Source organism: Haemorhous mexicanus, chromosome 5 (genome assembly GCF_027477595.1).
Source record: "Haemorhous mexicanus isolate bHaeMex1 chromosome 5, bHaeMex1.pri, whole genome shotgun sequence".
NCBI lineage: Eukaryota > Metazoa > Chordata > Aves > Passeriformes > Fringillidae > Haemorhous > Haemorhous mexicanus.
In genome coordinates this window covers 46,155,229-46,180,376 of record NC_082345.1, presented here as the reverse complement: position 1 = coordinate 46,180,376, position 25,148 = coordinate 46,155,229, and the positions used below count along the sequence as shown (strand labels likewise).

General features: G+C 40.1%; 1 protein-coding gene and 1 long non-coding RNA gene across 2 annotated transcripts; both read right to left on the bottom strand.

Moving 5' to 3' along the window:
- Nucleotides 1-2,880: 2,880 nt before the first annotated feature.
- Nucleotides 2,881-23,792, bottom strand: DBX2 (developing brain homeobox 2). Its single transcript, XM_059847043.1, has 4 exons — nucleotides 23,230-23,792; nucleotides 11,391-11,486; nucleotides 6,679-6,866; nucleotides 2,881-4,224 (listed from the first exon to the last, which is right to left on the bottom strand). Exons 1-4 carry the CDS (start codon nucleotides 23,561-23,563, stop codon nucleotides 3,901-3,903), a joined length of 942 nt encoding a protein of 313 aa, XP_059703026.1. The 5' UTR covers nucleotides 23,564-23,792; the 3' UTR covers nucleotides 2,881-3,900.
- On the bottom strand, nucleotides 12,583-21,981 carry LOC132327664 (uncharacterized). The gene is made up of 3 exons (XR_009486575.1): nucleotides 16,826-21,981; nucleotides 16,152-16,230; nucleotides 12,583-13,538 (listed from the first exon to the last, which is right to left on the bottom strand). It is a non-coding gene; the product is annotated as an uncharacterized LOC132327664 (long non-coding RNA).
- Nucleotides 23,793-25,148: the final 1,356 nt, after the last annotated feature.

Here is a 25,148-nt window from a genome sequence, read left to right as displayed (position 1 = left end):
TCTGATGTATTACTGCAGCTCAGGAGTGACATTAGACCTTTGTACTACTGTTCTGACACTGAAGTTAGTAATGCAGTTTTGTGCCTTAAAGCAGCCCTGTTCTCAGCAGATCATAACACTTATTTCCTTATCGATCCCAGCCAAGGATCGATAAAAACAAGGTAACTTTCAGAAAACCATTTTATACTGTAAATATGTACAACTAAAGATTAAGTGCTGACACACGTGTGGTCAGCAAATCCAGCTTTTAACAATGTTATATGAGGTCCACGGAGGAGCTAGCTTGTCTTTCATGTTCACAGGCTCAGAGTTATTCACATGCAGTAAAATATGACTGTGGCTGTGCCTAATACAGACTGCAAAAATCTGCATTTTGATACATTTTAAAGGTCCAAGAGCTTTGACAGAAATCAACAGCCTCTTCTTAGGTACCAGGGAAGCTCCATACTTTCAAGATCCACATTCAGACCCATATGGAATATTTTCAATAGGTGGGATGAGAAAGTCTCTTCTGTCCCTGAGGCTGCTGGGCTGAGCAGTAAGAGCTCTGTGTCAGCAGCACAGCCTGAGAACATGGAAGTCTGCAGCTCAGTTAACAAAGCGAGTACTGAGTCTCAGCCTTTCCTCCTTCCCTTGTTGTATTCTGTATTACATTAGCATTGATAAGTTGCCAGAACAGAGAGGTGCCCAGCAAGTGTAAGTATCTGCTTTGTTTGCAGCCTCTGAAGAGATGAGGTTTTTAACTGTGGTTTGCAGTTTGAGGTACCCAAGCTCCCCTAGTCCCAGGATCTCCATAAATATCCATCATAATACTCTACAGCTGGTAACTATAGTCTCAAAATGCTACACACAGGAAATACCTCAGATACCCTACAGCCATGCTGCAAGATCATCCATCAGGTCAAATCTTTGAAGTCCAAGTAGCACATTGCTGATTTTAACCTAGGAGTCACTGGTATCTACTGTGTCACTCCCTTATACCAGCTGCACTACACCTTTCACCTCTGAACTGTCTCTGCTATGAAGCAGTTCAAGTATCTGCTGGGCACTCTGCATACTTGTCCTCTCTTTGTTCTTTCTAAAACTAGTAGGCATACTGTATTTGAAGAAACTGAATACCACTTGATCCTTCACAAAAAGACTGGCACTGTAAATATATTTTTGTATTTGTACAGGGTGCTATTTCCCATTTAAAAAGTTTTCACAGTATGGACTGAAGAGAAACTTCTCCTTTATATAGCACAAAATCAGAGGAATCAAAATTGTGTGTTTCATGGGCCTAAATCATAATTTAATCAGACTATTTTAGATATAATTCAAGATTTGCATGTATACTTTTAGGGTTTTTTAAAAAGTTTGGTCAGCATTTTCAGATAAAGAATCTTTTATCTGGCATACTGAAACTTCATTCTAGCTGTAAAGTAAGAATACTGATAGGAGGTGTTAAGAGATTTGGAGAACCTTGAAATGGTTTAAGTTTTAACAGGCTACAGTGAAACCACAATTTGTTGAATTTAAAACACCTGTAATATTACAAATGTGAAACCAATGCTCCATGAGTCTTTCTTGATCTTTGCCTCAGTGAGACAGCCTTCAGATGTATTCTGTTCAGCACATCAGCTCAGTTTTGACAGTAGTTCACATTTTGTGCTTGTAACACCACGAACTGAAAGAATTACCCAAGAAGCATTCTGAAGCACATCTCCCATCTCCAAAAGTGCTGCTTCTAGCACTGAGGCTTAATTGACTTGCAGTAAAATAATATGAGAAGCTGGGAAGGCTCCCTTTCCATTAAAGGTGAGATTAAAAAAACTCAGCACCCCTACCATACAGATTTCCAAAGTGGGAAGCACTGATGAATAGATGTACACGTACACATCACCACCTGATCATTAGATGGTACTCAGGAAATACCTGTAATGCAATTTCACAACCATCTGGGCTACTAACCCTAGCTGGTTCTTCAGGAGCTGGTCAAACAAAGCAGCACTTCAACACCAAATTCATCTCCATGTGTACACAATCTGTCTGTTCTCCTCCCCACCAAATGTTTCTTGCAGAATCTGAGCTGATTCCCGGATTTCAATTGCAAGAGAGGAATAGGCTCCTCTCATTACTGACCAGTATATAACATGTGTTCAAGGGCTTTTGAGGGTAGGCTTTTGACGCAGCTTACACTAATGAAGATTTGTAAATGCAGGAAGAGATAACTTCTTAATTCTTCTGTAATTTGTTTTTTTCTTTAAATCAAGCAGAGGAAATCACATGCAAGGAATGCTACATAATGCGAGACTAGGATTGCATATTTGGCCATCAAGACAGCAGGACATGCACAAGGCAAAGTACAAAACTCACCGTATTGTGCATAAATGATACAAGGATCATCACTGCAACCTCAAGTTTTTTAGCTGCAGATGTATCCAAACTTCACCTCCCAGATAATACGATGTAACAAGGGGAATAGTAAATAATCTATCAAAGGTAAAACATTAAATAACAACTTACTCCACAACAATTGCACAGCTTTTTGGAAGATGTACAATACAGTTCAAAATATCTGGAGCTCAAGGCAAGAATAATCAGAGACAGTCAAGGCATATATGATAGGAAAAACCAGACTAGATTATCATAATCTTTCATCTATAAAATGTATGAATACCAGAAAGAAAATAGTCCCTATAAAATCATAATATTCTCCATAAGGTTTTGCCTGTAACAAAATATCCTTAGTCTCTCTTCTCAAAAAAGGTATCCATAAATGTGTAAAAAAGAAAATGAATGCTATGCTCCCATTTTGAGCTATAAAGATTTTCAAATAAAAAAAGAAAGATACACCTAAATTCATAGACTGACCTCCTTAAATTGGATTAAGCAAGCAAATAATTTTAAGTAGCTTTAATAATATTCAAGGCTACTTGTATTACACAGAATACTGTCCTGTCTTTGATACAGATATATGCTAATGTGTCCTTACTGGCACCAGTTTAAACAGCAGTAAGCCAGGAATAACGCTACTATTGGTACATCATCTCCATAAGTTACTTTCTGAACTGGCTGTAGTAGCAATTTTTCCATTATGGGTCTGTTGCTTAGTGTATTTTTGGCTACAATTCTGCACATGGTCATTACAGTTTTGAAATACAAAATATTCTACCAACAGCCAAAAAAAAAGACACTGCAATTCAAAGTTAAGAATGCTAGTAGATTCACGCATGGACAGAAAGACAGAAGCCAGTGAACTGCACTTTCCAGTACACACTCTCATAAGAGTTACTTAAATATGGAACATTTTATAGACTAGGTTGCTTGCCTTTTAATATTGCATAACTTTACCGAGGTTATCAGTTGACCTGTGACCATACTATTTAAAACTAATTGAATACTGACATAGGTGAAGACAGATGGAGAAAACACACCAAAATGCTTATATTTGTCCATATGAATCTATTGTGTTATTTAATGAATTTCTAAAAGAACCCAAAACCACTTACTGTCTTGAGAGAAGAGCTCTCTTTATGTCATGCACAGAAAAAATTAATTGGTCTGACTACAATGAGAGATAAAAGTGATTCTCTATTAGTGTGTTTTTAACGAGCATCACATACAGTGCAGATGTATAAATCAGAGCACAAATTCAGCTTCATGTTCTTCACTTCATTTTACTTACCATAAGTTCCTATTTTACTTTTAAGGTCAGTACAAGACTGGAAAAGACAAAATAAAAGACTGAATATTGAAGAATATTTCTTTAGTCATTAGTTGTTTGTAATTTTAATGGTGTTAGATTTTAGCATATTTTTGAAGCATAAACTAGTTAGCTTTACAATGTTCAAATATTGTTAATCTTAAAAGACTGCTCATTTGAAGCCTGCACTCTCCCACTTCATTTACAAACTGCCCCTACTCCCTTACACTTGATGATGCCTTGTTTGCAGTGTCTTGGTCAGGATACGAATAGAGTGGGCTCTGCAATGAATTTGCTCTTGGAGGTGGTTGTGTAGTAATCAGTCTTTCGGAATTTCCTGGAGAATTCTCCCTCCACCTTGGACTTGCCCGCTCTTCAGACATTTCCCACACAGATGGGCATGGGGAGGTAAAATTCATGGTGGATCGTGAGAGGTAGTTCTCCTGAAGACCTTCTTCTTGGAGGCACCTGTTAGAAAGCACTTCTTTTTCTTTGGAGTTTCGCCATTTCATTCTTCGATTCTGAAACCAGATTTTCACCTATTTGCAAATTAATGAGAGTTTATTATTATTCTTTGCTTTAAACAACTTTGCCCTAATAAGTGGTTTTTTTCCTTTCCATCCTCTTAGTTTCACATTCCGCCCTTATTTGTTGTTACAGTAGAGAACCAGTGAAGCCAGCTAACTGACATTTTCTGAGGATTTTCCCATCACTTTTTACTGCACCTGGAACAAATATTCTCCTCGACTTTCACCACCTACCTACAATAGATGATTACTTAGCTTGGACTGGAAAATGGACAGTCCAATAGCTAGGGATAGAAGAGTTTCCTACAATCAACATCCTTCTTGACAGAAGAGAATTCCCAGAGAAAATTAGTACCATCATGAAGAAAACTAAGTGATATTACTGGTGGTGTGAGGGCCTCTATTAAGCAGCGGCTTGTAAGAAGCATGCCTGTCCCTTTCACGAACATAGCTAAAATCAGCTTGGCCATACAGCTCCAAAAAGTGTGTTGAGACTTAGGAGACAGGATTGAGGATTTAGAGACATTTTGTCTGCCTGACTACATTTTTCCAGGAGTTGCCTAGAACCCATGTGATTTTGAGATAAAACCAACTTTTCAAAAACTTTGAGTTGCAATTCTAACGCAAGCCTTCAAAGGCATTTATGAAATGCTGGGGAAAGCTTGGGGGAATATACAACCAGAAACTGGTTTTACAAAAGAGAAGAAAGGTGAGGGTGATCAATCAAATTATTCAGATTGTGTTCTCTTTTCCCTTAAACAATTGCATTTAGGTCTAATATTCAGATACTTGATATGAAGACGAAGGGGCTGTGGTTTCAAAGGTTTGAGAATCATTGGCTTAGATGACAGGTACTGTTCCTCCAGCACAACTGGTCAGAAAATTGAAGAAGCAACCTTCATAGCAACTTCTCTTCCTTTCATGAGGGGAAGAAAAAAAAGAGACGAATATCATCTGGTCTGTCACTAGCACAAAATTATATTCTTGTAGTGATAGTGGTTATCTATGTATCATTACATTATTTTTTACACACCCAAGCTCTCTTGAATAACATGAGCACAGAAAATAATCTTGAGGAAATAACTGTAATACTAGGAATTTGACTACATTTTGGGAAATTTTTTAGGCAGCACACTGGTGAGTGCAATTGCACATTTTGATTGAAATAGTCTTCCTGCAGAGATTATAGTTCTGTAGATCACACTGAGAAACACCACACTCTGCTTGTTTTTGTGTTTATTGTTGCAGTGCTTGCAACAGCGTCAGGGTCATCAGGTTCAAAGGAACCACCACAGACCACCAGATCTAACCTCCTGTGCAAACTGGAGCCAACTGCAAAGTTAGATCAAATTGCTGAGAGCCTTTTCAAGTTCTGACCATCTCCAAGCCAGAGATGACAAGAGCTCTCATCACCACTCCCAGGCTTTTCTGTCCCCCAGAAACCTTCTGCACACGTATCTTAAGCACTTTCATTGCTACTGCGTTCAAAGAAACAAAATTGTGCTTTTACTCCTACTGCATTCAAAGAAACAAAATTGTACTATAACCTCTCAGTATTTCAGCTGCAATCTAGAGGGCTGCATCTACTCCAGCACCCTCAGAATCCTACCTGTCAGCAACTACCATGTTCATTTTCTGCGGTTACATGCCCTCACAAACTTTTTTTTCCCCCAGTTTCTTTCAGATTTTGTGCTCTTCAAGCCAGGCATTTTTCCTTTGTTTTTATCTGCAGATAGGCAAGGGCCCAAAGATTCTAGATTGGGCGACTGCTACTCAGCACCACTATTAATGTAGCTGTTCAGTCAGAACAGCTCACTGAGGCATTAGACCCTCAGCTAAACTCCAAAATCTGCAGTAGACCAACTCCAACTCATACAAAAAATTCCATGAAATGGGAATTGGCAAGTAAAGTGGGAGAGTTTCAGCAGGTCACCCTGCAAAGGTTTTCTTCTTATGGTATCTCTCAGCTCTGAAAATCTCCTTCTTTGTGCAGTCAAGTGTCTTTCCATAGGAATGGCTGCTTGTCTCTTTGGGCAGAACAGTTCTAGAGGAAGTGCTGTTGACTGCCTTGTCCCTAGTAGTTCATCTGTGAGTGCAAAGGGTGCTCAGTGGAATGAAGGAATGATCTATGCTCTCATGTTTTTTCCACAGCCTTTAGAGCAGTGGGATGGAGCATAGTTCCCTATCCTACAGCTTCCAAGGGAGCTCTGTCAGACAGCCAAAAAAAACGAAGTTGGAAATGAAACACAGAGGTCATGTTTCTTTGTGTGAAAATGGAGCCATCAATTTTTGAATGTACACAAACAGAAAATTAACCAGGAAACTGTTCAAGTATTCCCTGGTTTAAACTGATATTGGTTTACTGAGGTCTTTGCAGGTAAAAGAGCTCAGGGCTGCCCCTGTACTGTTCAATTTTCCTCCTTCAAAGCCATTTTAAAGATTTCTCCCCAAAAGTACATTTCTTACCTGAGACTCCTTTAGACCCAGGTTAAGGGCCAGTTTCTTCCTGTCTGTTTTACTAATATACTTCTGCTTCTGGAACATTTTCTCCAAAGCTTTCCTCTGGTCTTCAGAAAAGACAGCTCTTCTTAATATGCCTCTCCGGGATTTGGAGTTAGACTCTTGGGTCAGAAGAGGCAGGACACTTTCCTCCCCTATTGGAAACACATGAGAATTTCCCAAAACATCTAGCACATATCAGAGAAATATTAAGTGCTGTTCATTATAATGTTTGCAGACTCTTGTCCCACTTTTGATTTGTTGGTGTTATAAGTGTGTTGTAATGCTTCAGTCATATTCATTAAGGATTAAATCCTCACTTGGCTCTAGAGGTGTTGTCAGTAGCCAGGAGTCTCCCCCTGACATGGTACAAAGAAAATCAAATGAGTTCATAGAGGAATATTAGGACAGAGGCCATGCTACTGCAAAATTCAAATACAGTCAGGGGGAACTTCCCTTCTCTTCGCCTGTCATCACCACTGAGTAAATTGCAACAAGTTTTCCTATGAGTTTATTTACTCCTTGTATGGAATATAAAATGACATAAAAATGGTCTGTAATAGTGATTCAAAGAAACTTAGTAGGCTTTCCTCTATTTTTTTTTTTTTTTAAACTAAAAGGAGTTTCAGAGCGATCTATTTCTCAGAAAATCCCTGGTCATTCACTTAGTTATTCTGGAAACTACAGCAATTTTTATATTAGAGGATTTGGAGAGTACTTGGACTTAGTTCTTTCAGCCTGGTTTCTAATCCTTTGACATCTCATAGCAAGTCTGGGAGGGCAGCTTTCAGTGTATCCAATCACATCCCCTTAATGCACGCCTAGAGGGAGCCCTACCCTGGAAAACAGCCTCAAAGCTGGGGGAGAGAGCTGCAGTGAAGAAGTAGAAGTGCTCACACAAAGAGCACAGAAACCCCCAAGATAAATCTCTCGTGTTCCTCTCACCCAATAAAACTGAAAGCCATAGTGCTTTCCCATGCTCCCCCAGAAATATATGGTGTATGAGGAGCAGTCCTTGGTGAGGCTTCATATGCTTCCAGAGCACCCAGCTTCCTCAAATACTCAGGAAACAGGAGCAGGGATCAGTTGAATAGGGCCTGTCATCAAGCAGGGCGTGTGATAATTAAGGAGATGCAAGCAGGCCAGGAAACAGCTGCACTTTGGCTCAGAAACCTGTGCCATGGCTGTACAGGCACTGACACCTACAATCTTGCTGAAGGAGTGGAAATTCAGATGCAAGCTGCCCTCCTGCTGTCCACCTTCTCAAGTCCATGGGCCTAGACTGCCCTCCCAGCCCATAGTTACAGCAGCTGCAAAGGCGTGCTGCTGCTCAATTCCTACAAAGGATCTGACCATTTTCATATCAAAGCCAAAAGCAAATTCTCCCTGAAAATCAGATTTTCTAAAATACTAAACATATTTTTGTGTAGAAGTCTATCTATTCTAATCAGCTGTAATGTGGTGGTAGGGGAAACTAAATACATTTTTCCAATTGATATAGTGCTGTTGGAAATACTAATGAAATCCAGATGCAGCTTCCACAAACTGTCTGTCCTTGGGGGCTACACCACATTTCAACTTCTGTATATTACACATACATACACAAGGGTATATGTATCTTTAAACACCCACAGAAAAACAAACACACATATACTGAGGATATTGTAGTATAATGATGAGAAACTGAAGTGTTTATCTGTATGTCTTGCAAAGTTGACTAAATACTTTTGTAGCCATGTGTAACTGGTAACACATGATATTGATATTACTTACACTGCCCCTACATACTGCTTCCAGCTCTGACCAGTAGAGCAGAGCATTAGAAGCTGAGCAAGTGTACAATGATTATTCCCTAAAATAAGACTACCCCTGTGAAACGTTACTGATTTAGAGCCCATTTCATTTTGTCAATTCTTTTCTTGAACTGTTCATGCCAAGAAATCAAGACCTTTTTATTTGTCACTCATAACACTGTGTGGTAAAAAATAATTATTATGATTTTCAATGTCACGGTATAAATAATCCTTAATTTATACAGATGTACTTCAATTTTCAAAATTACATCTAAGACCAGATACAAAAATCATAACCTACTGGTTAATGTCCTGATATTTATTACACTGTGATACACAGTCAGACTTCATCCAAACCAAAATAAACAATCGGCAGAACAAAAGTCAAAGTACCGCAATGGAAGGGCAAGCCAGGATGATATTTCTCTGGGGACTGCAGAGCCCCTTCATAACCCCCACAAGCTCCGATCACACCTACAAAACTGGGAGCAAGCTGGGAGCCTTCCTTTCTCAAGCATGTTTTCTCTCTCTCTTCTCAAACTTAGTGAATTTAGGAACCTTTTCCCAGGTAGCATCTGAGTAGTTTCTGCTGAATTGTCAGCCATTCTCAGGTTTACTGGAAGGTAAAGACTGGAAGGTCTGAACCAGCAGCAGAACTGGTATCTTCTCTCATCCCCACTGCAGGATGAGAGACACCAGCAAAGGAAGAGGCGTAACAGGGCTGGTCCTTGCCTCCCGGCCTCCGTTCCACAATGGAGTTGTCAGCCAAGGACAGAGGATGCCAAATTATGTGACCCCTTAAAATTTGTCTTGCCTGGCTGGTTGTTAACAGTCAATCAGCAAGGAAACAACCTCCTGCTGGAGCCTCAAAGCACCAATTAATTCCTGTACAGGCAGTATGTAGGGTCCAGCTTAACACCTATATTAGACTAATAGTCAGGCATCTTTACACTCTAAGGCACAATATGTGATGGATTTTAAAAGATTAACTGAACAAAATTTAATGATGAGCAGAATGCATTAACAAATGCATTAACAAACAGCCTATGGAGCAAAAAATCTGAAACCTACCACCAACTGAGTAGCCTAGAGAATTTTGTTTTAAATAAGCCATATTCTAAAATGCACTTCAACTGTTACACAAAAACTAAATTTCAGTTTGCAGATTATAGAATTTTTCAGTGCAGCAGGATAGGCAGTCATTTATATGTTTCAACAATTCCAGCAAAATTAAATATGTCACTTAGCAGCTCATCACTCTGAACATGCAGCAGGTTTAGTGTTCTGCTGACATAAATGTGACCAACTATTTCCTATGTTACTGATTTGATTTTTGTTAAGTCTTTTCTTTGTATCCTAATATATAGTGATAAATGTCCTCTTAATTTGTGGAACAATCTTCATTTGCCTTCATGGCAGAGACCACCTTGAAGGAGCAAGTAAAAGCTTTAGTCATGGTTTCCATTTTTTCATTAGAATTCAATACATTCTAGTTAAATGGACAATTAATAGGTCACTTCCAAAATAGTAGTGTATCAGTCCTGGTTAATAAACAATCCCCACAGTTGATAATGGGCCTATGTATTCAGCAAGTCCCTGTATACACTCAGCTCATCCACTAAATCCCTTTTCAGGTAGACAGGGTTATATGGGAAGATGAGCTAGAATGAGTCTATAAAAGTCAGTTTCATTCACTGCTTTATTTTTCAGTCAAGTGCTTTAAATGGTGTCCAGAAAATCTCTTGGAATGTGAGACAGGAGAAAAGACTGGCACATAGAGTATTGCTTTATGGCCATACAAAAGGGCAACTGACCCTTGCCCAGGCCTTTTCAATGTGAAATGGTTCCTAAAGTTCATCTGCACAGTGAAAAATTGTGGTGAGGTCGCGTGTGGATGAGTAAAGTGAAAGTGGTGATTGGTCATGGTGCTGTCAGCCATTGTGGGAGAGCCTAGGCCATGTAAAACGCTCTGTGGGAAAGTGTCAGCCCCCTAAAGAGGTGCTCAGAAACTTGCAGCTCATTAAACTGCCAGCATTTGCTGCCTCACTTGTCAAGAATCATTCAGCTTAGCAACTGCCCTTCTGAAACATTCATAAAAAGCATGCACTTTAGTCAGGAATGGTTTGAATGCAACTGTGATAAAAAAGTATATGCCAGAGCACATATAAGTTCCAATTTTCATTTGGATTTGACAAGCAATTTGTGGGTTTTTTTCTGTTTTGAAGAAAGAGGAAATGCTCCTTCTGTTTTCATTCCTGAGCCATAAGCACAAAATCATGACTGTCCATTCTTAAACTTTGGCATGCAATCTTCCCAGTCAAGGTTAAATTTAGTTGTGGATTAAATGGATTCTTAATCCTGAATGGATAGTGAACACTGGTCAAAATTCTCTGCAACTTTTTACATTATGATTAAAAAAGAGAAACAAAATTAAACATGTGCACACATTTGACTGCTACAAAAAGAATGATTGTTGTATTTAAATAATGCTAAAGCCTTCTGAATCAGAATTTACCCCAACAAACATTAAAATGCAGCATGCATTTTACAATCCTCCAGCTCTTTTCTTATTTGCAAATGTTTATTGACACTGATTTTTAAAAGAGTTACTGATTTTAAAGAATTGTTTCTAGCAAACTGAAAAGAAGGCACTTTCCTAGGTTAGCTCTGTCTGGGTGTCTCAATGCCATTAGAAACCTCTCACAATTGCTCAGTGTACTTAAGTTTGATAAATCTTTGGAAACCCTCTGAATAGGATTGCTGTGATTTTACTAAGGAATTAGCTGCTGCCATTGCATCACCAATTAGTTTTCCAGAACACATTAAATCCTGCTGCTTTGGTTTACAGAATAACTCAAGCATTACTGATGAAGCATAAAAACTTACTTGGAAAAGCAGTGGGGGATGCAGGGTGCTGACAGGACCCACCGCAGCATGCTGAGTAGAATGGCGGGGCTCGGAGAAAAAAGTGTTTGGAAAGAGCTGCAAAGAAAGCATAGATCTAATTGATTATCCATTGAGCTTAGGTGATATTCATAACAACAGTCCTCCAAAAAGCCAGTGTGTAAAGTCCTGCCCCACAAGCTCTTTTTCTTTTTTTCAACATGGTGATATTTTTAAGGCAAACAATGATAAACCAAGTAATTGCTCTTTAATTTAGCAAGGTTATTTTACATGCGTACATAATATGCAAAACTCTCCCTATATTTATAAGAATGAAGCTCTGCAGACTAGGAATTTCCTTGTGTAATTGCTGTAGTTATGGGGGTTTTCCTAAATATTGGCATTGAACACATTGTTTCAATAATATGTTGAAATAATGAGTATAATGAATCTGAAAGTTATTTAAAATAACTCTAGTAAGCATGTCATCTTACAAAAAAAAAAAAAAATCAGATGGTACTCCAGTGCTGTTAACAGCACTCAAACCAATAACGTCCTCAACAAGAAACCTTTAGGAATAAAATTTATAAAATGCCATGAGATGAAACAGCTGAGCTCTACAGCAACATACTACAGGGCCCGATTCTGTTATTCTGACTGTCTACTTAGTCCTTCTGGACAAGTGCTCTAAATTTAAATGAACCACTTGCTGAAGGCTCTGCTTGATACAACAAAAAAAATCTACAAAGTCAACTCACAGAATTAGGTAATATTTAGTAAATTTTTCACAGATTTTTTTTTTAATCTAAGTCTCTCATATCTAAAAAGAGCTTCCAAATCATGGAAAGGTCCTCAATATCTATTTATCCCTTAATTTTTTTCTATAAGGCTCATGGGCTTTTCCATTTATCTTAATTACCTATCAATTTTTGCTTGTACTAGTCAACTATGAAAGCTGGAATTTTTTTTGTTTTGAAAAAGACAGACCATTGCTAGAACTGTACACTTGTAAAATGTGATCAGCATCAAAACATCTATGTCACTTTCTTGTTTTGGTTTAGGCACAAAATATGTGGTTCTAGAGCCTGTAATTGTCCAAATCTCCAGAAAAAAAACAACAAACATTAAATTTAAAAAAAAAGTAACAGTAGACTTAGTAAAAAAAAAAATAGAAATCAAAAATCAGAAAGAAAGGTAAACAGATAAATGTATCTTTTAAAAGTTTTTCAACTGCAATTGAAAATAAAGATAATTTAAAATTAATTTTCTGAGTATGTATTAGGACCTCAAAATAAGTCTCCTGACCCTTTAATTTGCTGTTATCCCAGAGCAAAAATTTTATTTCTGTAAAATTCTAATTCTCAACATTTTTTAAAGTCTTAACTTGCAATTGCTGATTGATAAGCATTTTGCTGGTACAGCTTTCTATTGAAATTTTGCTCTTTCTAACGAAATACAAATCAGCTGCCTGGTTTTGAGGCATATACTTGCAAAACATTTACAAAAAAGAATGATTTACACCGGGCATTATTATTCTAAAGCTTCTTTTCCACACAAGACCACCAAATGTGGAACCACGTCCTTAGAAACTTAAAATAGCCAAGAACATGCAGCCAAATACTACCTATCCTATGCATCCAAAGGGTTTCAATGCATCTGGTGAAGCGTGTAAGCTGGAAAGGATCTGAATCACTCAAGAAGCACAGGAGCTGCAGAAGATAAATATCAGCTAACCTCCTGGACATAGAGTTCATCATTGACAGTATATTTTATCCTCTGAACTTCCCAGACTCTCAGGTGAAGGAGCTTTTCCTTCCCTTGCTTGGCAGGCTCATTCCTTGTGCTTTTATCAAATTTCCCTTACAGTCAACTAAAACTCTCCACTTCTGAAAATATAGCTTTGAATACATCTTTGAAGATGGCATACTCCATTCCTTTGCTTTCTTCTTAAATGCTTTGGATATTCCTTGGCTGCCATAATGTCCTATTCCCTCCAATCATTGCTCCAGCACCTTGTTCAAGCCATGCAATTTTTGTCAGACACGTTGTCCTGTCCTTGATATTCCCTCTTGTGGTTTCTTAACTCTGTCCAGTTTCTTGCTCTGTTTTGATACTGAGTTCATAATGGCATGTGATAAAAGCAGAAGACACCTGGATAAATCAGAATTGAATGAGCTATTGATTGAGATAGACAGCATGTTCCTGCAACTAATGACAGGAATAGGAAAGGACAGTTTCCCCCATTCACTACATCTCTCAACAAGTAGGCGCAAGCATAAAGGTCTGAAGATGGAGCACAGTAAAAACTTAAGCAAACTCTTTGCTCGAGCAAACTCCAAACAAGCAACATATTTCCATGGAAGTTGCTGACAATGATTTAATACAGTAGCACACTACCACGATGCAAACAGAGGAAATCTTGACCCTAATTCTGCTCAAGCTGATGGAAATCATGAGTCTAGCTTTCCTGAGCTTTTTACTTAATTTTTTCAACCAACTGCTGCTTTTTTTGCCTGCAGGGCTCATATCTCTTTGAAGAACAATATTTGCTTAGGAAGTAAGATGCAGGTGAAATCCTCAAGTAACTTTGAACAAAGAGGTTCCTGAGCTCACTTCTCAATATTTAATCTAGATCCTGAGGAATAAACAATGCCATGATGTCTCTCTACACCTATAGCCAACATGTACGTCCAGTTCATAACCTTTTTTAATGTGCTGCAGCTATACTGATGCACAGGTGAATTCTACATTAGGCACATGAAACTACATCTCTACATGTACTGAAGCTGTTGCACTCAAACCAATGCGCAGCAGTTTTGCAGAGTTACATCAATAAAAACAATGTGACATAATACAGGGATACTCAACTCTGTCTTGGGAGTTCTACACACAGAAAAATGTTAACGCTTCAACATAACATATCCAAGTATATTTTTTATCTTTGATAAAAACAACACAGTTCATCACATTAAACGGCTTCAACTACCTATATATGAAACTCCATTAGCAGAATTATTAAAATTGCCTAGGATTATACTGAAATTGTACCTGTAGAAATGACATATACAGTTTTGAGAACACTATAGAGGAAGCACTACCTATTATTTTCTTTTCACATACATCACAGCAACTCTATCTATATCTGTTGATCAAGAAACCTAGAGCAAACACTCTTTGCTGTTCACATAAGGCTGAAAATTGCTGATATGTCAGAATATTAATTATGCCATTTTTTGGCCAGAATGATGTACACACTAACCTAAAGGCAGCTGTTGCTCCCAAAGATGTATAGGAACTTAAAGCAGCAGCAAAATCCTAATAATTTGTATTCAGGACACTTCAGCCTTTTTCTGCTTTATATCTTCATTTCATAAAACTGAGACTGTGTGGAATTAAGTGTTTCACAAAACTCAGTCTTTACAGGTTTAACTTCATACATGCATGAAAACTATCAAAGCATGATATAAATGCCTTTTGGCACTCCAAAAACTGTACTATATGCCTTAAAAGAAAATGTATTGGATCATATATGCAAAAGTATTAAATACCTAGGGTATGGGGTTTTTTCCACAAAACAAATACTTTTAACACTGGTGCCGGATGCAAATTCTCGTAATAAAGTTCACTACATTTACCTTTGTGAATAGAAATAATTTTTCAGACAATAAAATAATACTAAACATGCAAACAGACCTCAAGCTTATCTAGTGCTAAAACTCAGAAAGCAGTTCAGATACTGATATTTTAAAAGACACTGTCTGCTCTGAATATACTATAAATTCAAAAGCCTTTCCATTATAAAAAGTCATACTGACAATGGGATCAAAAGTTTTCCTTCCAACTATCTATCATTTTGAGAGAAAGGGTCCTAAATACAGTCCAGCTTAGTTACGCAGCTTTGAAAATGGCTTATTATTAAGGACACTGTTTACTCTTTCTAATTCTACTGTTGTGAAATAACTCATAGTGTAGGCTATCAGCCATTCTGGAAAGTGGGAAGGGGTGAAGGAAAGATGGATATTGAGGGAAAGTAAAACTGATGGTAAACTTCCGGTATTATCCATACAGGCTCCTTCACTGCACATGCTGCTTGTCAGTTGGGAGGTTTTAAAGATAACTGATAAAAATGTGGTATCAATCTGTAAAGAGAGCTGGAACACCTTCAAAAAAATTATTCAGAAAACTGCCTAGAGCCAGCTAACAAAACAAATCGGACCAAAGAAACATCAAGCTGCTTGAACACTTAAATTCTCCAAGAATTGCTAAGTCCACATGAACTGCTTTGCACCGTGATGCCTAGGTTCCAGCCCTTGCAGGAAACTTAAATATACTATCAGTAAAACTATCACATTTCATCTGAGAACCTTGGATGGTTTGTGCACATAACATGGGCACAACTGCAATTTCCTACCTACATCCATTCTTGGCAATGTTTAAAGCAGGCTTTTGCAAAGCTGCAGGGAAGTTTCATGTCATGAAGAGCTCCCTGAAAACAGCCCAGTGGTAGGTCTGCCAGCTTACTGATCCAGCTGAGTTGTATTTCTGCTCCCGAACCACAAGCCCTGGACCTCAGGATGAGCCTCATCATGGCTCTTTCCCTAGCAGTTACTGTCTTTAGAGTGCAATGTTCCAGCAGCAATGCTTTGCACCCCCAAAGCATTTCAATCAGCTGAAGAGGAGCCCCCAACTGCAAGAACAAAGCAGCAGCCACTGCCATATCCCACCCAAAAGCAACTGCCATCACATGGAAGTGGAAAAACTTACTGCAAGAGCCTGTGGTGCAGAACCCCTCAGAACTGGCTTTCCTGCACTCCCAAAGTTACCATTTGCTTCCTATTTATTCCTGTAAAACACAACCACACGAAAGCTCAAAGGAAGTCAAGCCAAAAGGATAAAGCCAAGTAGCATCCACAGGTCAGTTTTTAAAAACTGTCAAATATTCAGAGAAAGGGTTTTAAAGTTCTAAATATATATATTTTTAATTCCTACACAAAACATGGATGCAAGAAGTGGGCTACATTTTTATGCTGGGTCATGGTGGGGCTTTCAAAAAATGTCAGAGCAGCTCCCAAAATGGGCTTGAAATGCGCTAACAGCATAATCATCGCTTACATCTACAGCAATGTAGCGGCCAAGAGCATCACACTGCAGATTATCTGAAACCACATTAATCACTTTCAGTTTTCAGAGGCAGCATTCACATGCCTAATTATTATGTTGTAATTTGTTGTACATAATTTTCACCACCTGAGGAAATACACCAGCCTGAGGCTGGTTACAATACATGGTCAGATCTCACCTCTACAACCCAAAGCTACAACCAAACTCCACAATGTTTGCCAAAGACTCCATGGGTACCCCGATGCCAGGAGTAAAAGTGGCTTTTACACTCTCCGTGCCTCCTACACAGCCTTGCTATTGAGAAGATGGGAATCTACCTGTGGATTTACCAGCTTTTTTTCTGGCTTTGTCCTTCCTCAGGATGCCCATGTACTAGTGTGCCTCAGCATTTGATGATTACCAGTTCTTGTCAAAACAGGCATCACTGTCAGTTCTCTGTCTTGCCCAAATTCCTTGTCTGTGCCTCCTGTTCAGTCAATGAGAAGAGAGAAGTAGCTGTACATAACAATTCATCACCTTAAAACAGACACAGAAGGTGTCTCATCCTCTGGAGGCATCTCTCTGTATTGACTACAGCTTAGACAACACACCTACTTTTTATTAAACAGCTGAATTGCCATGACATTCTTCTCGTCCCTCATAGGTAACATCAAAAGAATACTATCATCTGTACATCCATAAAGACTCTGGAAAATGTAAAAATTCAGCTAGAAAGTCATTAGTTATTTTCTTTGATTTTCAACATATTACAATTTGTTTAGAAATTATTTCCTCAAGCATGGCAAAATTAGGGTCAGCTGCTGCAAGTCGACATTTCACTGGTTCCTCATTGTTGCAGCACTAATTCAAAATCTTACAAGATGCCAAAATGCACCATTTATTCCTGTGCTATGCACTGATTAGCCAAAATTTTTTACCTGGAGCAGTCTTTACTTGTTGCAGTATTGCCAGCTCCAAACAGACAAAAGTCCCAAGATAATATAAACAGTGTTAGAATAAAAAATAGCACATGGCGAATTCTTTTTATTTTTTTTCTTTTTAACAAAAGGGGTTTAGTATTTTTACATTTGTACAAGGAAATACTTGTTTCAAGTTGAAACTTGAGATATTCACATAGTCACAAGGAGGTAACATTCTCAACACACATTCAGAATACCTCAAGAGAATTATGTGCTACAACTGCAGACAAAAGCAGCTTCTCATGAAAAATTTTCATAAGCTTTTCAGCACAAAGCAAAGGCCACTTCTCCAAAGTGACACCTCACCTCAAAGAAACACAGTCCAGATTACTGAAAATATTTGCATGTATAATTTCATAAATATCAGGGTCTACATAACAGACATTTGAAACAGCCTCCTACTGCAGTTTTGTTCAATTGGAAAAAAAAATCTCCCCTTTCTGCTGTGGGGTCATGACTGACCACAAAAGTACCATGTAAAACATCAGTTATCTTACAGAGCTGCTTCATAAAAGAATGCAAAACACCTTCAGAGGGCAATGGAAGCAGAGAACTCGCCTCTCAAAATTTAGGAGGATTTCTTAACAGAAAATAATAAAGACACAGTACAATAAAACCAAAAATCTCGACTTGAGTTTGCCTGGTGAGATTAATCCTTACCACAGTCATGGGTTTTCAAAAATCATGACCAATGTACTACAGGATTTCAGAAGACCAGCTCTTTCTGCTGTACAAAATATATTTTACAAAATTCCGTAAACTGTAGGCATGACTGATTCCATGGTTTCAACTCGGTCAATTTCTTTTGTACAAACTCCACCACTTGTCTTCCTAGTGCAGCTCTGAAGTCTTCTGGTAGTATCTAAATCTTGCCAAGGACCAAACTCAGGATCCTCTTCCTTCTAAGGGACAGCACTGTGAGAGCAGCCAAAGGAAGGAACAGTGTCCAGCCAATGCTCGTACTCCTCACCGAGCACAGACTGCCAGACTAGTGGCTGGGTCAGAGAGTGGCTGGCACTAGTCTAGCTCTGGCAACCTCACAATGAGGACAACAGTTTGTCCTTTAAAAGCCATTTTGCAGCCACTCTTAAAATATGCTGGGCATTCCAGACCAATTCTATTAAATGGCTCACAAAGTTAACTGGAAACAGGAAACGTGCTAGTCTGTGATTTCTAGTACTTACAAAAACTTCTTTGCTTCCAAAGACAAACTTTCAAAACAATTCCAGTGTCTCAGTGCTCAGGGAATAAGAAAAGATGCCAAACAGATCCCCCCACCTTAAAGAAGCTTTCTATCTCCAGAAAACACCAACAAAACATGAAAATCCTAAGACTTGTCAGTCAACTTGCTGCCTGAGTTAGATGAGTCAAGACAAAACACTGGGCTCTTTCCTGTCTTTTATTTTACTGAAAGCTAAGGTTACATGTTTGAGGACACACCCTGGCTGCCAGTTGGCTTGAAATCAATAATTAATAAGCATTAATTCACTAAGAAGAGGTCCAAAATGAAAGAAAAAATATCACTTAAATCTGATGGTTGTCATAAAGAAACACAAGACAGTTTATTAAATATGGGAAATAAGATATGTTTGATTCAAGTATTACAGGATAGAATTAGTGTCAGCACCTGAGAAGGAAAAAGTTGACATCATTTTCCAGAGACTTAGCCTGCAAAAGATTTGGTTTCATTTCCTTGCAATGCTACTAGTTTTCTGTATTATCTTAAGTCATCTCATTTCTTTTTGCTCCAGCTTCTCCTCTGCACAATAGAAATCTCTCCTATCTCACTGGCACAATGTGATGATTTCTGCATCAAAATGTAAAGTACCCAAATGTTACAGAAAGAAAGACACATCTATAGCACAGATGTATCTGGATATGTATAAAATACATCTATAGATGCTTACTCTAAGTCCAGTTTATACTTACTATATAGTTCTTCTGATTTACTTTTGTTATATGTGCTGTCCTTCATTCTGCTCTCTTGTATTCTGATGCTTTAAGCAAAAATCCCCTAAGAAAAATTTTTCCACAGGTTTTACAATGGAATTATCTCACTGCTTGTTTTACTGCAGTTTTCAATCTCCTTTCTCTGTTCATCTACAAAAATACCAAAATTAAAGCAGAAAGCCATGTTCTTGCCACATGACCATATTCCCACTGTAAAGCACTTACTGTCAACCTCCTCCAGGACAAATTACTTAAGAAGAGCAGAGATATTTAGAAAAATTATTTCAGGTAGCAGAGTAACTTCACATTTCCCAAGGAGGTCACTCTGCTTTAGCGCCAGCCAATACTTCTGGAAACTAAGTCATGAGGATATATTTGAAGAGGACCTCTTTAGAGCACCTGTGCTACAAGACACAGCATCTCAGCATCATCTGGCCAATTTTATGTGTCAGAAAACACTGAAGAAAACTGTCAAGTCTTCTAATTTATCCAGAAGATAACAACAGGCTTGGAGTCAAGGGACTAAAACCCCGATTAGCAAGAAGAAATTGAGGACAGCACAGAGCAAAGGGGCTTCAGGTGAAGTGCAAGAAAGCCTGTGGGAATCCCAAGCCAGTATAAATTGGCACACCACTGCAGAAGGCTCATGAGTTTATCATATAGCAGTAATGCTCCTTCTGCTTTTCTTTCCTAAGTTTTATGTAACATGCTCTTTGCTCATGTTCTTCTTAAATTAAACCAAATTAATTTCAAACACCTACAATGATTACATTTAATTTTTTTACATGTATATAAAGTTGAAAAGTGATTATTTAAACTTTTACAGACAACAGATATATTTATTTCTACCATGCTCATTAGATGATGTAATATTTAGGGTGTGACACTTCCTGGGTTCTTGTTCAGTTTTTTATTCATGATAATTTTGTAGGAGATATATGTAAAACACATATGCAGATAAGCACTTGAAATAGAACAACTAATACTTTGAAGCCTGTAAATTATGGGAAGGAACTTGCTGATACAACTCAGTTGCTGAGGAGTTACAAAAGGAAAAATTACCATGATGAGATAGCCCAACTCAAGAATGCCAACCCACCTGGTCTCCCTTTGTACCCATGGATAAGTGTTTTCCAATTTACAGAAAGAATACAGGATTTACATTCTTTAGCACTTTTATGGAGTGTTAAAAGGTACCCTAAAATGGAGTGCTGTCTTCAAGTCTTCCCTTTGTAGGTACCATGGTACATATAAAAACGTTCACCTTATTCCGTTAAGTCTCTGGTGTGATTTTACACTTCCTTCTTTTTGAGAACTTTTGGTGACCTCACCAGAATTTGGAACTACATGAGTAATACACTGTTTTCAAAAAGTCTGGTACTTTTTCAATTTCCTTTTTTTTTTTCTTAACTAAAAAATAAAAGAAAACTTGGCTTACACAAAGCTACTGGGGAACTTTTAGTCCCTGCATGATCTATAAAGCACTTGCTAGTTCAGAAAGATTTTTTGAAAAAAATTTGCTTTACCATTTTCAATAATCTTTTAAAAGACTTTGAGAAAGATTTTTCCAAAATGCCATGTGATTTGGGGGTTCCAAATATGAGCTTATTCTAAAAAAAAAAAAAAAATCTGTAAATTAAAAAACCCTACCTAGCACAAATTCCTTAGTTAAAATATCTTCATTAGTCCCTGAAGGCTAAAATTTTTGTTCTGCCAAAATGCTCCTTTGCCCTATCACCGTATAAACAAGAAACATTACACACAGCCTGACCACCCCAGCCCTACTCACAAATGCAGTGTCTGGTCTGAACAGTTTCCTCAGTATACGCCTACACTAGAGACAAGACACCCCTTAGAAACCACAAACTGGCTCAGCAAGACAGCTCCAATCTAATTCAAATTTATGAATGTTGAGACAACTAAGCGTCCTCATCACTTTAAGACATACAAGTGAGATCAGAATCAACAGATCCCTGTTAGAATATAAAAGTCACTGTCACAAGTGTACAGTCACAGGAGAATTTTCTTCTGGGTGCACAATGAATGAGGAAACACTAGTATTTCTCCCTGCTCAAATCTAAGAGCCTGGTGCTTTTGCCAAGATCTGTGGGAGCTGTGGAATCAGATGAAGCATAGGACTGGACTCCAAATCACTAGGCAGACCTAACACACTAAAATCACAACTGCTGCTATGGGTCAATCAAAAGAAGAAATAATCCTGGAAACAAGCATTTGCACAATTTGACATTTGGGAACTTCTGCAGCAATTTACCCACAGTTTTTTAAAACATACAAATGAAAACCCAGACAAACAAACTAACAACAACAAATAAAACCCAACAAAATACCTTCACCTCTAGCAGTAAGAATGCTGGGGCATCTGCTATCTCTCTTTCCACATATTAATACAGCATTTTCTCTTGAATTTTTTTTCAGGGTAAGGGCAAAGGGCAGGCAGGGATAATGTTCATCAAATTGCAGGAAGATGATATGTCCTGTTCCCTGGCCTACCCTATAGTTAGTTAAAACAAACACGTTTAAGTAACTGATATGCTTAAGGTAACACTTACCTGAGAGGTCAGGAACATTCAGAAACGTTACTGCACACTTTGACTCTCTCCTGCCTACCTTTAAAGTACATAATGCTAAAGGATCTAATACTGCTTTGGAATTTGAAGAACAGTTTGCAGGATCTAATTGAAATAAAATTATGTTGGAAAATAGAACAATTACTTCTGTTTTCAAAACAAGGCTTTTGGTTTCACATATCAAACACTTAATTCAGTAAGTACAATTCTGCTAGTCTGATTTTCATTTTAAACATTTCAAACCGCATGACCACAAATTCCTAAAACACCGCATAATGTTGGAATAATTTATGCAGATAACAAGTCTAATACCAAATTTAATTAATTGACTACAATCAGTTCCATAACTAACAGAAGTACACATTTCTTAAAATATGTTGCTCGTAGCCAGACAAAATGTATTTATAGGAAAATCGGCACATTCAAGAAACTGAATGGGTTTTGTAAACCTTTTTGTTTCCAATCCTATGGCACGGATTTCTGCGGGCCCCCGGCGGCCTCGAGCTGGTCCCCACCGCCCGGCAGGGCGCTGGCGCTCACCGGGCTGAACGGCTGATAACGCACCTTTACACCTCTTTAAAACTTTTTTATTTTTCCCCCGTCCCTAGTTTTATCAAAACTTCCAGTAAACTGCCTGTTCTATATAGCTTAATTCTCCTTTTGGCAGGAGGAGCCGCGTCCTCCACGCCTTGCTGTCCCGCAAGGCAGGGCGTGTAGAGAAATGGGCTGCTGCCTCCCGAGCTATCGCTACCTAGGAGGATGGGACCGCTCGCCTTCCTCCCAAAACTTGGAATTTCAGACTTTGCCGGAGCGCCTGTTGGCGGCGAACCTCTTGAGGCTGCGGGACGTCAAGACCTGAAAGAACTACGATTAGGGGCGTTTAACAGCACCCGACGCGGCCATCACAGGGCTCTGCCGCGCTCTCTGCGCCCACAGGTGCGCCGGCTGGCCGGCCGCACTCGGAAGCCGCCGCCCGGCGTCCCGCACCACCCGCTCCTCAGCGTCCCGTTGCCAGCGGTAGGGCGAGACCCTCGGCCGGAGCCCCGGGCGCAGCCCCCGCCGCGCCCCGGTACACAGCGGGGATCGGCGTCCCGCCGCCGCCTGCGGGCTCCTCGGATCGGCCGCGCCTCTCCTGCCGCCGTCTCCGCCGTGCGGAGCGCGGGGCCGAGCCCTCAGCAAGCCCCGTCTGCCCGGCGGCAGGACGCGGGAGGGGCCGGCGCTCACCTGTGGCTGCCGGCGGGAAGATGCCGCCTCTCTCCGCCGCCGCGGCCCGCGCTGGCGGGCGGCCGCCGTCCGCCGCCGAGGGGTTAAGCACTTGGAAAGCCCATCTTGCCGGGAAGGGACCCCCTGAGGGGTTGATTTGTTCCACCGCGGGGCACAGCTTGAGGGGCACGGGGTTGGCGGGGAGGGGACGGAGCTGGGCAGGGCTCGGAGCCCCGGCCCGCAGCAAGTTCTCGATGAGGAAACTTTTCCCCAGGTTGCCGAAGCCCGGCGCCGCCGGCAGGTTGAGGAGAGCCGAGGAGCCCACCAGGTCCCAGTAAAGGGCGCTGGGCAGCATAGCGAGAGTTTCTACCCTCTTCGCCCTGCCCAGCCCGGCCCGGCCGCCGCGGCCCCTCACTGGGCTGGGACGGGGCGCCGGGCTATGGGGCCGGGCGGGCTGGCGGGGCGCCTCCCCGAGGGCTGTGGGAAGCGGAGGGCTCGGTGAGGCTGTCCGTGGAGACGCGGCGCCTCTCCGCCGGGCTGGAAGGTGTGTCCAAGCGCATTCATTATGTCAGCCGGGGACGAGGAGTGATGGACGCGGCCAACAATGCCGCCTTGCCCAGCAGCCCCCCGGGGAGGGGGCAGGGCGGGGAGCCGAGGTGGCTGTCCCGCCGTGCCCGCCCCGACATGGCGGCGGGTCGCGCCTGCCGCTGAGGGTGCACCTGTGCGAGGGGACGGCAGGGGAAGGGAAAGGCCGCTGGCCTCCGTCCCGGCGGGGAACTGGCTCCGGTGCTGGCCGCGGAGAGATCATGTCGACCTAATGATCCCATGAGGTAATGGGAAGATAGTCATTAGCTCACTCCCTCTGGGCATTTTTATTTGGCCTTTTTTTTTTTTCTTTAGTTACCCACACACAACATGCACGCTGGATTTTCAACATTTGTCTTAATAAATCTGATTAAGATCAGCAGTGTACTGTTAATCATGATTTCTCTAGATGCTGGACGAAGCTTTGTGTGGGCATAAACATTCTTTGTCCGGAATAGCTTAGTCAATTTCTACTTCCTGGCATGTATTCTGTATTTGCTTACAAATCACGTAGTATGGCAAAGATGTCTCTTTTTGCAGTTCAAACATGCAAGCAGAAAGTTAAAGTTGTATGCTGTTCCAAAGTTCTGTTTTGCAGAGAAATCCTTTTCTTTCAAAGCAGCTGTTCACCAGTCTAATCTTGAGGATATTCCCAGAAAAATCCTCTGGAGGAGGTGCATCCCTTATTTTTGTATGGCAGCAGAGGCATAACCCATCTGTGCCCTTGGATCAGAAATGGGAAGGATGTGTTACCTGCTGTGGTACTAATACCTTGGGGAATATAAATTAGATGCTTGCATGTCTGAATCTTTCCTTTACATCTTTGGGTAGGTTGGCCCTGCTAGAGTTTTGGCACTGAATTCCATTGGTACTAAGATGTGGTGAATGGGAGCCTAAGAGCTGATAAAGCTGCTTCATGCCAGAGACCCATGTAGTTTGACCTTTTGTCTTACAGCAGTGGCTGTGATCAGGAAGAAGTCCTGATAGTTTTGCCCTGCTACATTCTCATAAGTGTTCTCAGCCTAAACAATTTCTACAGCTTGAGCGCTTGTATTTGCACATCTGAAGGCCTTCATCAGAAGATGTTAATGCAAGTATTTTACTCATGAGCATTTTGAGACTCTTGCTTCTTGCTGTAGAATGGACAGAATCCAGGCTGTTGTATCCCAGACTGCATCTGAAGCTACAGTGCATTGTTGTAGTATAAGGTGCAGAAATTATGTTTCTAAGGGAAAGAAACAAGTCAGGAGGGCACTGGCTTCTGAGCATTGCAAGTAGCTGCCTTTCCAATTACCCCTCGTAAATTTATTCACATTTAAGGATTTATTTTGTCTTTCATTTCACTGATCAAATTC